Below are 13,045 nucleotides of genomic sequence, written 5' to 3'. Positions count from 1 at the left end.
GAGACAGAGAAAGGCTCACAGCTCCAGGGGTCTTCCATCCTGCCTGGAGCCCAGCTCATCCACAGGGGGACTGGAAACTCTGCCCTATGGCTTCCCGGGTCCCAAGTCCAACTTCTCTCCTGCACCCTGACCCACTTGCAGGGTTGTAAGAATAGGGTGGGGTCAGGCTCCATCCTGCCTGCCCTCCCCACTGGGACTCCACCTGGGACCAGGATATGCTGGCGGGTGGGGGCAGCCCAGCTCTGCTGGAGTAGAAAGTGGCCATTAGTGATTCTGGGAGCCTGTGTGGGCTGCGAATGGTATCCTCGAAGGCGTCTGTTCTCTTGGGCTCTTTTTTTTTTTTTTAATTTTTATGTATTTATTTTGAGACAGGATCTTGCTCTGTCACCCAGGCTGGAATGCAAGTGAGCTCAAGAGATCCCCCTGTATAGCAGACACACGTGCTTGCCACCATAGCCGGCTAATTTTTAAAAAACAAATTGTATTTATTTTTCGTAGAGTCAGGGGTCTCCTTATGTTGCTCAGGCTGGTTTCCAATTCCTGGTTTGAAGCGATCCTCCTGCCTCGGCCTCCCAAAGCGCTGGGATTACTGGTACGAGCCACTGCACCCAGCCTCAGGCTCAGCTTTTAAGGAGTTGCTTTCTAGGGGGCAGAGGCAAGGGGGCAGGTGCTGCCAGCCAGCATTGCCACCCCTGATACAACCTGATGCTGCCCAGGTCTTAGTCTCCCTGGGCAAAATCGAGGCCAAATATTGAGGCTCCCAGTTGCAATGGAGGCTGTGAGAAGGTGGAGATACCAGCTCCCAACCCAGAGCTGTGACTGGATTCCTGGACTGGCAGCACACGATTGGGCCTACACTGGGTAGAGCTACATTTCCCTAAGCACCAGGCGGCGCTCAGCCTCCTACATGCTGGAACTCAGAAGATCCAAGCCCACATCTCGCCTCCCTACCTCTGGAGAGCCCGTCTATGGCCCAGAGAGAGGGCTGTGCTGGGCGCACTCACCACCATGTTGTTGATGGACACCCAGCAGTCGTCAGGAAAGTCCTGCAGCATGGGCACCAGGAACTGCAGGCAGCCGTCCCAGTGGCAGAGCAGAAGCATCATGCCGATGAGGTTCACAATGCGCACCACAGCGCTGGCCAGGTCGTACGTCATGTGGAAGATCTGCCGGCAGAGGAAGAGAGGTTGGCCAGGATAGGTGAGCGGCCAGGAGGGGCAGCAGCCCTTTTCTCCGCCCTGCAGCTGCTGGCGGGCACCACTCTGTACAGACTCCGAAGGGCACCCACTCGGTGCAAGTCCAGGCTGGGGGTGGGGTGGGAAGGCATCATTCCAGGCCTCGGAAGAAGAAGACTGCAGGCAGCAAGGTCCCAGAGGGACATCTTCTGGCATCTGTACAGATGGTTGCGGGGATGGGGGGTGGATCTTCCTGAAAGGTCTAGCCATCCAGGACATGTGGAAGGACACCTGGAGCCCCATGCAGCCCAGAAGTGGGCAGAGAAGCCACTTCCTCAGCTTGCCTGGGGTACGAGGACACCAGGGAGAAAAGCCTGCCAGCCTGAGGCTCCTCAGGGAACCAAGGTATGCAGACATGCCAGGGACGTGTTTCCCTAAATCTATCACTAAATTCTCAGGACCCACACAGGGCAGCCATGGAACTGCAGAGGAAGCAGCACAGGCTCAGGTCCCAAGTTCGGGCAGATCTTGATCCCAAGCCCGGGTCTTACCCAGTTCCTAGCTATATAACCTTGAACCTCTCTGATCATGTTTTCTCATCTGGAAAATGGTGATAAAAATTCTTATCTGAGTGAGTTGTCAAAAGGATTAAATTATACATATAAAGTGCTTAGTAATGGGTAGAGGAGTGTTCAATAAATTACAAACCATTATTAATTGAAAAGTTGTGATTAATAATTAATCTTCATGATTGGTTAATACATCTTTGGGGTGATACTCTCCTTTACAGCACCCTCAATGCCAACCACTGCCATCAGCCCCTCCCCACTCCTGCAGCTGAGTGGGGGCTGCACTGTAGCTGGGAAGGGCCAAGGTGGGCATATCCCCACCCACCTCCAAAGTTGGGGTCTCCTTGGTGACAGGGCAGTGGGGGATGGAGAGGTAGAGTCAAGTCTAGAACAAAGTCTCTGGAAGTTCTGGCCTTGCTTCTGTGGCCTGGGAGACTTTAGAATGGGTTTAGCCACCTAACCCCCATTCTGACCCCTCCATACTATTTCCAGGCAAAGACATCCGTCTTGGAGGGGGGTTGAGTCCAATGCCACAGAAACCTAGTTTAAGCCCATTTCAGATGTAGAAACTAGGCCCAAAGAGACAGATCCTAAAAATGTCAGCCCGTCTGCTGGTCTTCCAGCTCCAGCCCTATAGCTAGTGGCAGGATATTCTGATACTAGTGACCAAAGATGAGTACCTTTTGTCCACAGCCTATCACCTGCAGTCACGCCCACCTGTGTCCCCCATCGAGGGCATGACCCCGAGTGTTCCAGCTGCAAAGCTGGGAGTCTTTTCAGGATGAAGTAGACAGCAAAAGGTTCATGGGGTGTGGTAGCTTGAGCCTGCCCCATCACTTCCCCATGGCCCTGGTGACAGAGGGGTCAACAGTGCCACACCTGACTGTGGACATGAAATTCCACAGCCATCCTCTATTTAAACTCACAAACATCCTTTGCTGAAGATCTTGTTCATCCATTTTATACCAAGGCTCGGAGAAGTAAAGGAACTTGCCCAAGATGATGGTGGCAGTGGAAAGGCCAGATGTTGTAGCCAGGTCTGCCTGATTCGGAGGCCTGTAGCCACCATATTAGATTATTAGATTAACCTAGTGAGGAAAGGTAGCTCTTAGTAGTTCGGTTTTGTGGATAAAACAACTCCAACCCAAAGTGGCTGAATGATGTACCCAGATTCACAGAGCAAGCTGGACCCAAGGCCAGGCGGGACTTCCCAGCTCCTCGCCGCCCTGCATTCGGTGCGGTGATTGGATGGTGCTGTGTGGCCTGCAGCCCAGCACCATTGGGGCACAGACCAGGTCTCGGGCTGTCAGTGTCTGAGGTCCTGACTGAGTCGACACCACTCAGCCTCACCCATGGCCTGGAGGGAATGGTGGGTGCTGGAGGGCAGGCTGGTCTGTGGCTGGGCTGGGGCCTGGGTCTGGGGTGCAGAGCAGATCTGAATACGAAGCTGGGGTCTCTGGTTCATTCCCTGCGGCCGTGCTCAGGGACCTAGATCTTGAGGCCCTGAGGCTCTCCCCAAAGGTCCCTGAGCACCAGAGCCCCCAGCACCAGCCTAGGGGAAGATCCCACTTTTGCCTCCGTAACACTTAGGTGGACTTGACATGTCTGTGACATTGAGCAAATCCTAACCTTTTTGCCTTGGTTGACCAGGATGCCACTAGCTCCCCAGCTTGCCCAACCCCCTGGTGTCTGAGCTAAGACACCAGGGGTTTGGGGAGGGCGAGCGACACAGGACCATTCAGTCTCAGAGCCGGCCATCCTCTGCACCCACCTCCCCATCACACCACCTCAGCCTCCCCAACTCGAACAAGCTAGACATCAGACCCCGGCTTTGCAAGGCTGCTTGTGAATTAAACTAGCTGGGAAGTGCTCTGGGCACACCCAGCATAGACACGGGCTGGGGTCATTATTATTAAGTGCCTTCACTTCACGTCTGTGTCCCTCCCAAAGTCCTATGTTGGATTCCTAACCCCTGATGTGATGGCATTTGGAGATGAGGCCTTCAGAAGGTCATCAGGTCATGAAGTTGGCACCCTCATGAGTGGGATGGATGCCCTTATAAAGAGCCCAGATGGAGACGGTCACTCTTTGTCCTGTGAGGGCACAGAGAGAAGGCAGCTGTCTACAAGTCAGAAAAGGACTTACCAGAAGCCCCCGTGCTGAGACTCTCAACCCAGACTTCCAGCCTCCAGAGGTGTGGGAAGCAGTGTTTGTTGTTTCAGCCCCACGGCCTCTGGTGTTCATGTTGTTGCAGGCCGAGCTGACTGAGACGGCAGCCTTCAGAACCCAGCCCTCTGCCACAGAGGGGAAAGCAGCACAGGAGGCCAAGGGCGCTGGAGGCACAGATGCGGGCCCGTGGGGACAGGCAGCCTCCCCGAGGCACGCGGCTGAGTGCTGAGCTGGGGTAATGAGGCAGGCCTGCCCCAGCGTTGGAGAGTCCAGGACAAGAGGCAAATCAAGTTCCATAAGCCACAAATTTGAATGTTTAGAAGTCGTAAGTCAAGCCAACAGACTGTTAAAGGAAATATATTCTATCCTCCTACCTTGACAGAAGGCACCATCATAATGCCCTGGAGGGCCGGGCTTGAAATGAGAACTCTTAGAAAATCACACCAGAGCACACCCCACCTCCCTTCTCTTCCCTGACTGGGAATGGGCCTGCACAGGCCCTGGCAGCAAGCTTAGAGGTGTCTGTGCCAGGAATGCAGGGTACCCAAGTGTGGTCAAGAGTTGCAAAAAGCCCCCGCCACCCCACCCCCCCACCCCGACCAGACTCCTCACTGTGGGGAGAGGAGCCCTCTGGAGTGTGGGCCAGCGGGGCCCTTCTTCCCTAGGGCTTGGGGCAGTGCCCTCAGAGGGACCCAAATGTCTATGTCATGCCCCCTGGAAGTCAGCCTGTATCAGTGCCCAAGAAAGCCCTCCTCCATATGGGAGTCAGGGAGGAACGTCTTGCCCTTGCTTGCCCAGAGCTCACAGTCTGGCTGGGGAAGGAAGCCACACCCAGGAAAGGGACTCAGGAACATGTGTGTAGAAACCCAGCAACAGAGGAAGCCAAGCAGGGCACACCGGGGAGGTCAGGAGAGAGGCTGGTACAGGCTGTGAGCACCCCCAGCCCAGATGTTGCTGTGGGGCTCGACAGCACAGCTGGTGGCAGAACCCACAGCCACAAGCCCACCATTCTCCCACCTCGGCAGCAAGAATTCTGCTGAAGGCTTCTTTAGCTGCTGAGGGCATCAAAGTCTAGGGCATCTCTGGAAGCACCCTGAGTGGGGTCTCCCTGGCTGAGGGGCACCCCAAGATGCAACTGTGTTGCCGCCATCACAGAGGGCTGTGGAGCTTGGCAATGCTCCTCCTCTGACGAAGGTGACCTTCCCTGTGCTCCTTTCAAGCCCTGGGACACCCCCAGTTCCTTGCTTCGGTCATGCCTGAGACATAGGTGGGCTCTACGAGTGACACGGGCTCATACGTCCAGCTGTCTCAGTCTATCTCTACATGGACACATCATCCAAAAACGGTTTCCATCTCACAGCTGGTGTCGCCGTTCGTGAGGCTGAGTGACAAAAACCCACCAGCCAGCCATGAGCCTGTCACCCCTCCCCACATCCCATCCACCAGCAATCCAGGTCCTTTAGGCTCCACTGCCTAAGTGGACATCTCAAAGCCATCTACTTCCCTACAATCCCAATATGACGCCAATCTAAACACCCCCAAGATAATGGCCCCAACCACTTGATGAGGCTTCCCACCCCTCCAAGCCATTGTCTACCAAGCAGCTACAAAGACCTCTTGGAGACAAATTAGACAATGTCACCCTCTTACCATAAACCTTCTAATGACTCCCCACTGCTGGGGAGTGAATATGCTCCACCTGCCAACTGTGGCCCTCGGCGTCCTGGTCCCCAACTATTGGCCTCCCCAACTCTGCCCCAAGCCATCTCTGACCACAGTGGCCTTCCTTCATGTCCTTAAAGCCTCAGGCCAGTTCGCCCTTACCCCAGGGCCTCGGTACTGGGCTTGCTCTTCCATCTGCCTGTGTGTTGCCTCCAGCTCCTCCTTGTCATCCTGTCTGGGCTCAGAAGCCACTTCCATGGGAAGGAAGGACACTGGATCCCCGTGGGTCACACAGCCAAGGGCCCTCCCTTCCCATTCTCACCATGACTCTTCGCCCTGATATATTTCCTTCCTGGAGTTCTCACCATCTGAAATGACATTCACCGACTTGTGTGCTGCTGCGCAAGGCAGGGCTCTTCTCTATTTCTCACTTCTGTGTTCCTCCATGCTTAGCACAAGCAGGCATCAGAAATATCTGCTGATTGCCTGAATAAATGCACATATGTCTAAATGAATGAATGGGTACCATATGGGAGCTTAAGAAAGCCTCCGGCCATGCTAGAAAGAGTCCCAGACCACAACGACTGCTCTTCTGGACAGATCACACTGGGCCTTAAAGAGGGGCATGCCTTTTCCTACAATGACCTCCTTTCCTTTTGCATCACCTTTGTTTCTCTTTTCATCACTCCTTTTCTTCCAAGATCGGGTCCTTGTCTAATTTTGCCTGTACTGTGATCTCAGCAATGAACATGGCACAGAGCATGTGGTAAGGCTTCAGGAGCTGAGAAGGGCTTCGCAGTGAGGGTGGAGGCGATGATGACAGTGACAAGAATGGTGGTAGGCAGGACTCCTGCTAGTATAGACATTTGAAAAACTAAAAGGCACCCGCTCTGGGCAGATGCAGGCCACAGGGAACCTGCCCCTGTCCCTGTGGGAAGATGCAAGGTGCCTTCTCCTGCAGGGGACACAGACTTCCGTGTCCTACTACTGAGAGCATGGCGGTGGTGAAGCCTGGGACTGCGGTGAGGAGGACTGTGGGCACTGGAGTGGTGGGGGTGCAGGTGGGAGGGCTGGAGGGGCACATTGCAGATGGTTTTCAGATACCACAAAGCTAGAGCACCAACCCTGCCAATCTGAGCTGCCTGGGAAGAGCTGGTGGGGGCACATCCATTCAGTCTAGGGGGTACCCTAGATCTCAGGACACTCATCTCATGTGCACCACTCTCTAGCACCCAGGATGTGGTTGCTGAGAGCAAGGCTGGACGTTGCTGGGAGAGGCTGCTAAACACTGGTGTCCCCCCACTGTTGGCCGGGGCCACAGGCTACCCGAGAGTCAGTTGCACCAGGCAAATATTTGCCTTGCTCTTTATATTTCATTAAAACTCTTTCTTATGATGTTAGTTCTGACTTCAGGGATTGAGCACCTTCATTTCCAGGTCCCTTCAGGCCCTGCCAGGCAGGCGGTCTGGGCAGCTCGCTCTGCCACACGCAGCACTTGGGGAAGCCCTGCTCTCAGTCCTTCTGCAGTTTCTCAACTACAGTGCAAGGACAGAGGCATGCATCTTCCACCGTGGCTGGAAACTGCCTTTTCCACCCTAAGCTTCAGTTTCCTCAGCTGTGGAATGGGTCAGGAATTGCCAGCTCTCAGGGCTACCATGGGGGTCAGGTGAGATCATAGCCACCTCTGGTACAGGGTAGGCACTCAGGACTTGCTTGTTCCTTTCTTTCCCTCTCTTTCCTAACCCTCCAAACAGAGTTGATTTCTCAGTCTTGAGGAGAGACCAGAAATTGGAGGTCAGGCTGCTGCTGTTTCCACCAAGGCCTCTTCCTGGGATCTGATTGAATCCCCTCCTGTGGATTCATCTTCTCCTCATGGAAGAACAACCAACTTCCACCTGTGCCTCAAGAACAAGTGTCTGTTTTTAAGACAGCAATCCCAGGCCTGGCAGAGCAGCTGGTGCACATGCATCCTGGGTGCAGCCTGAAGGCAGCTGCACTGAGGATCATGCTGGGTCCCTTCCTGGGCGCAGGAGACAGGGCTGGGACCCATACCCTAGGACCACTCCTCTGTGTCATCTCCACTTTTTGCAGATGCCAAGCACCTGATTCTGAGATGAGGCAATCAAGGCCCACCGGACGAGGGTACTCATCAGAGGCCACACAGCAGCCCTGGCTGGCCTACTGCCTCCAGCCCCTCTTTGGCTATTTCAGGCTGCCGAGGGAGAGAAGCAGCTTCTGGGATGGGTCACTGGAGTGCTGGGCCTTGCAGGGTAACATCCAAAGAGGGGTAACCATGGTTTCTAACAATAGCCTCTATGCCTAGAAAAAGCTCACACCTCGGAGGGAGGGAGGAGATGTGGCTGGAGAGGCTAGGGAGGGAGTCTGCTGACCCAGATCACCCAGGATGGAGGCAGACGCTGGCATCCAAGATGGCGGCCCATACCTGCCCTAGACCACTCCACCTACGCTGACTCGCAAGACTGCCTGACTGCCACCAGCACTTAGGGGATCTCCTGGGGGCTTGATCTGGGCCTGGCCGGGGGAGGCAGTGGAAGCCTGGGGACAGGATCCTAGCTTCTTGCAGCTTCACCAGGCAGCAGCCTGGGGCGAGCTTTCCCCAGTCTGTGGGAGGTAAGCTCTCCAGCCCCACCCCAGGGAATCCTCCTTCACGCCCTGCGAGCTACCGCAGGGTCTTCAGGATCAGCTAACATAAATTTTGCCAAGGGAGATGGGAGCTGGGGACTGGGCCCCGGGGGGCCACAGCTTCAGAGAACATCAGCATGTACCTGACAAGTGGGGAAACTGAGGCCCAAAGGAGGAAAGAGACTCACAGAGGGACTTGAAAGAGGAGATTAGGGCAGGGTTTTCTGTACTGAATACTTCTCTCCCCAGGTCTCATATGGACCTAGGGCTTCAAAGGGTCTTTCTGCTGCTGCCTCTGGGCCAGGCGGAGCAGGGAGAAGCCCCTGGGCTGGAGTGGCCTGTTATGGTCCTGGAGACAGGGTTCCTGGGGCCAGCTGGGAAACCCCAACCCATTACCAGAGGTTCACTGAGAGCCCTAGGCTGGGCGGTGTGCCCGGCAGAAACTAGCTCAAAGCAATTTTCTCCCCAGCTGGTAGAAGAGATAAGGGTGCGTGTGGAAGGGCGAGAGTCATCCATCTGGCCTCCTGGGATCTCCTTCCTGCCCATGAGATGGGGAGGCATGTCCAGTTCAGAGGCCTGACCCAAGGCCTCCTGGGGCCTCTGTCTCCCCAACAGAAAGGCCAGGACCAGTGCCTGACCAGTTCTGGGTGGCCCAGAGGGTGGCCAGGCCACGCTGGCAGTGGGGACAGGAGCCCCGGGCCTGAGCTCCCAGGATGCATAATGTGAGGACGTGAAAGACAAGCTTAGCTTTGCCCCAGGACTCACCCTGTGCAGCCACTGGCATCTCTACCAAATCCTACAGAAGACCACAACCCCCAGGCCCTGGAGGAGTAAGGTCGGCCCCTGGGGTAAGGATGAGGCCTGGAGACACAAATGGATGCCAGAGGAGGGACAGAGACCTGTCATGTCTCTGCTTTCCATGACAGTCTATCTGTGGGTCCAAGAGACACAGAAGCGTGGGGGTTTCTCAGGGTCTGAGGGAGCCAACCTGGTCCTACATTTCCATCTGGGATGGAAACAAGGAAAAAAGTGTGTCGGGGCGTGAGGGGAAACATGCCTCCATCCTTCCTTTGCAGCCCCTCAGAGTGGACCCAGCCACCACCCTCCAGAGCCACTGTCCCCTCTCAGCCCTCAGCTCAGACCACCTGCCACATCTGTGCACACCTCTGTCCCACAGCACCTCCGACTCGACCTGCTGCACAGATCTCCTCCCCGGCCACTGCCTCCCACTCTCCGCCAGCAGTCATCCTGGTCCTTTGATCCCAGCGCCCACCCAGGACAGCACAGGTGGGTGCCCAGCAAGCACTAGCTAGATTGAATGAAGTCCAGTCCCCACGGAGGCACCCCAGCCGTGAGAGGGAACAGTAATAGAATCAAAGTCATTCCCCTTCCATCTGAGAAAGCAGGAAGTGCATGGAACCGGGAGACAGGAGACCCAGGCCAAAATCCCTACCACTGGGGCAGCTGGCCTTTCTGATCCTCAGTTTCCTCACTTGACATATGGGGATAACCAACCTTGCCCTGTTTCTCTTGCCAGCGAGGTGTGAGGAACTAAGGAAATGCTACTAAGACAACTGGGTGGGGATAAATATATATATATATATATATATTTATATATATATATATATATATATATATATATATATACACACATGTATATATACACACACACACATATATACGTATTTTTTGAGATGGAGTTTCACTCTTGTTGCCCAGGCTAGAGTGCAGTGGTGTGATTTTGGCTCACTGCAACCTCCACCTCCTGGGTTCAAGCAATTCTCCTACCTCAGCCTTCTGAGTAGCTACTAAAAATACAAAAAAATTAACCACCATGCCTGGTTAATTTTTTTGTATTTTTAGTAGAGACAGGGTTTCACCATGTTGGCCAAACTGGGTTTGAACTCCCAGCCTCAAGCAATCTACCCATGTCGGCTTCCCAAAGTGCTAGGATTACAGGTGTGAGCCACCACGCCCAGCCCAAAGGGTCATATATTAAACAGTTCTTCTGTACCACGGTTCATGCTAAGGCTTTATAAACATCAGGTACTACTTATACCCATTTTGCAGATAAAGAGACTGAGGCACAGAGAGGCAAAGTGGACCCAAAGCTGCAAGCTAGGCAGTGTGGAGCGGGGATTTTAACTCAGGTCTTAAATGTGCCATTCCACTCACCAGACAGGGACAGCCCACACAATATGCTGGGGACCAAGAGAGCTAGCTGGATTCTGCCCCAGTTCTACCAGAAGTCTAACTGCACGACCTTGGGGAAGTCGTGGCCCCTCTCTGTCAGCATAAGTAATGCAAATTTTCCAAGCCAAAGAGAATTTCTGCCATGGAGCGACACTGCCAGACTGGTGCACACACTTCTCCTGTGGCACGTGTGTTTGTGACGCCTCTGACCTGAATCTGCCCGCGCCTCTACCATCAGCCATGGGTACTGCCAGCCAAGGCCCAGGCTGCTGCTGGGGGTGGGGGTGGGGGGCTTCATGTCCTGAGCATGGGAACTTCTGCCCAGGCAACCAGGGTCCTGAAGGCTGGGAAGTCAGTCATGTGGCACAGGGATGGGGCGGGAAACGGCCCTCCACAGAAGCTCGTCCAGCCCACAGACCGCCCGACCCCAGGGTGGGCTGCCTGACAGAGACAGCAGGGCCTCCAGGCTGGCCTGCTGCTGCTGCCAAGTCGTGTAACTTGGGTGGGTGGCAGACACAGACCGAAGCACTTGGCAAGGTCAGCTGCTTCCTCCCAGTGTGGCCCTTAGCTCCTCTGCTGCAGCCCACGAATGAGTAAGGTTTGTTCAGAATGGAGTTGGCCCACCCAGTTCTTTTTCACTGTTTTATTTTCCTCCTGTAGCTGGTGTCCACGGCCCCTACGATCCTTTACAGTTTCTGAGCACAAGACTCCAGCCTGCCCACGTGATTTCACCCTCTACAGCCAGCGGCTGCACCTTTTGTCAGAGGCTGCTGGAAGCTGCTTTGGCTGTGAGTGCTGAGGGAGGGTGGTGCCCTGAACCAATGACTGACAGGTAAGGGGAGAGAAAAATCCCAACTCCCTTGCCCTGATTGGGCAACTCCCAGGTGTGGCGCACACCGTCCCCAGATGCTCCTGGGGCTGAGCCAAACTGCCCTCCACAGGATGCCCTCCGACAATGTCCAACCATTGCCTGGCTTCCTACCTGTCCATGTCTCTCTCCGCCAGCCCCTTACCAGTTTTTCCTGGGAATGCATCCCCAAAAAATCACTTTTATGCAAATCTTTGTCTCAGGGTCTGCTCAGGAAGACCCCAAGCTAAGATAGTTGACAACAAAATTTGTACAAAAATCCAGACTTCCATTTCTCATAATGCTGTAGATCAAGCAACCCTGGGCCCCTTCCTACTTGACAAAAATTAGCTGGAGCTGCAGAGAGACCACCCAACACAGACGGAGGATAGGTTCTCTAGTTCTTCTCACCCACCACGCTGTCTACTGTCCCCCAACTGGCCCTTTCAAACCATCCCCATTCCCTGCGTATCCCTAACAAGCTTATAGGTTTACAAACCCTACAACATAATGCAGTGGGTAACAAGGTGGGCTCTGGAGGTGATCAGCTTAAGTTCACATTCCAGGTTCACAAATTACTAATTGTGCGACCTTGTATAAGTCACTTAATCTTTCTGTCTCTCTGCTTCTTCATGTGAAAAATGAGTATATACATGTACCTATATGGTTCCCTCTATAGATGTTATGGACTTCATTGAGATACCGCATGTAAAGTATCCAGCACATGATAAGAGGTCAAGAAATTACTAGTATTTGTCCTCTTGGAGCAGGTGTGCCTGCCACAATCTGAGAGCCCAGTGATCTGAAGTTCCCTACCAGTTCCTCACCTTCTCTGGAAGGGATGGCCCATCCCCCAAGAGATGTGCACTGACCACTCACCTCTTCCCACTGGTGAATATATCGAATGAGGCGGGAGAGGCGTAAGAGACGTAAGAGGCTGAGGATCTTCGTGAAGCGGACGATGCGCAGGGCCCGGGCAGTCTTGTAGACCTCCGAGTCGATGCGTGTCTCCACAATGAGGAAGATATAGTCCACGGGGATGGAGGAAATGAAATCTACCATGAACCAGCTTTTCAGGTACTTCATCTTAATCCGCTGTGGGTCCAGGATGATCTCTGTGTTGTCCTCCACCACAATCCCTGTGCGGAAGTTGAGGACCAAGTCGATGAGGAAGAACGTATCTGACACCACATTGAAGACTATCCAGGGTGTGGTGTTCTCATCCTTGAAGAAGGTGATGCCCACAGGAATGATGATCAGGTTTCCCACCATCAGCAGCAGCATGGTCAGGTCCCAGTAAAATCTGCCCAGAGACACAGGGGTCAGTCACCAGGAGGAGAGAGAGGACAGGTAACAGACTAAGGGAGGAAGGTCTGAGGGACAGCAACTGGGAGAGAAAAGTCTTGGGAGGTTCCGAGACAGGAAGATAGGCACAAGGGTACCAGGGCAAGATGTGGAGACCGGCAAAGGGAATGACAAAGTAAGAGGCTCTTCATTCACTAAGGATACCCTCCGTGCTACCCTTCTGTGTGTTTTCCAGACCCCCAATGACAAGCTTCGTCCTCCTGTCCCCATCCCGCAGTGAGAGTCGGGCAGAAAAGCAAATCAGTCACACTCAAAGAGAAGCAAGAGGCTGCTTTAGCAAAAGAAGCAGCTCACCCTGCACCACCCCAGGCTCAGGCTAGGCTGCCCCATTCTCCCTGAGGGTCAGCTGTGGCTTGAGATGGGCTGTCAGGGAGACATGCCACAGACCACGATGAAAGAGCAGGGGAGGTGCGGACAGAAAG

At 54.2% G+C, this 13,045-nt stretch overlaps 1 protein-coding gene across 1 annotated transcript in view; it reads right to left on the bottom strand.

Moving 5' to 3' along the window:
• Positions 1-13,045, bottom strand: part of HCN4 (hyperpolarization activated cyclic nucleotide gated potassium channel 4) — a 49,129-nt gene that overhangs the window by 10,587 nt on the left and 25,497 nt on the right. The window contains exons 2-3 of the mRNA XM_003944165.4: positions 12,138-12,561; positions 1,005-1,166 (exon numbers count right to left, since the gene is read on the bottom strand). Coding sequence (XP_003944214.2) covers positions 1,005-1,166; positions 12,138-12,561 — 586 coding nt within the window. The remainder of the gene's footprint in view (positions 1-1,004; positions 1,167-12,137; positions 12,562-13,045) is intronic.

The sequence above is a fragment of the Saimiri boliviensis genome, chromosome 2 (genome assembly GCF_048565385.1).
Source record: "Saimiri boliviensis isolate mSaiBol1 chromosome 2, mSaiBol1.pri, whole genome shotgun sequence".
NCBI classification, from domain to species: Eukaryota; Metazoa; Chordata; class Mammalia; order Primates; family Cebidae; genus Saimiri; species Saimiri boliviensis.
This window is presented reverse-complemented; position numbering and strand designations above follow the sequence as displayed.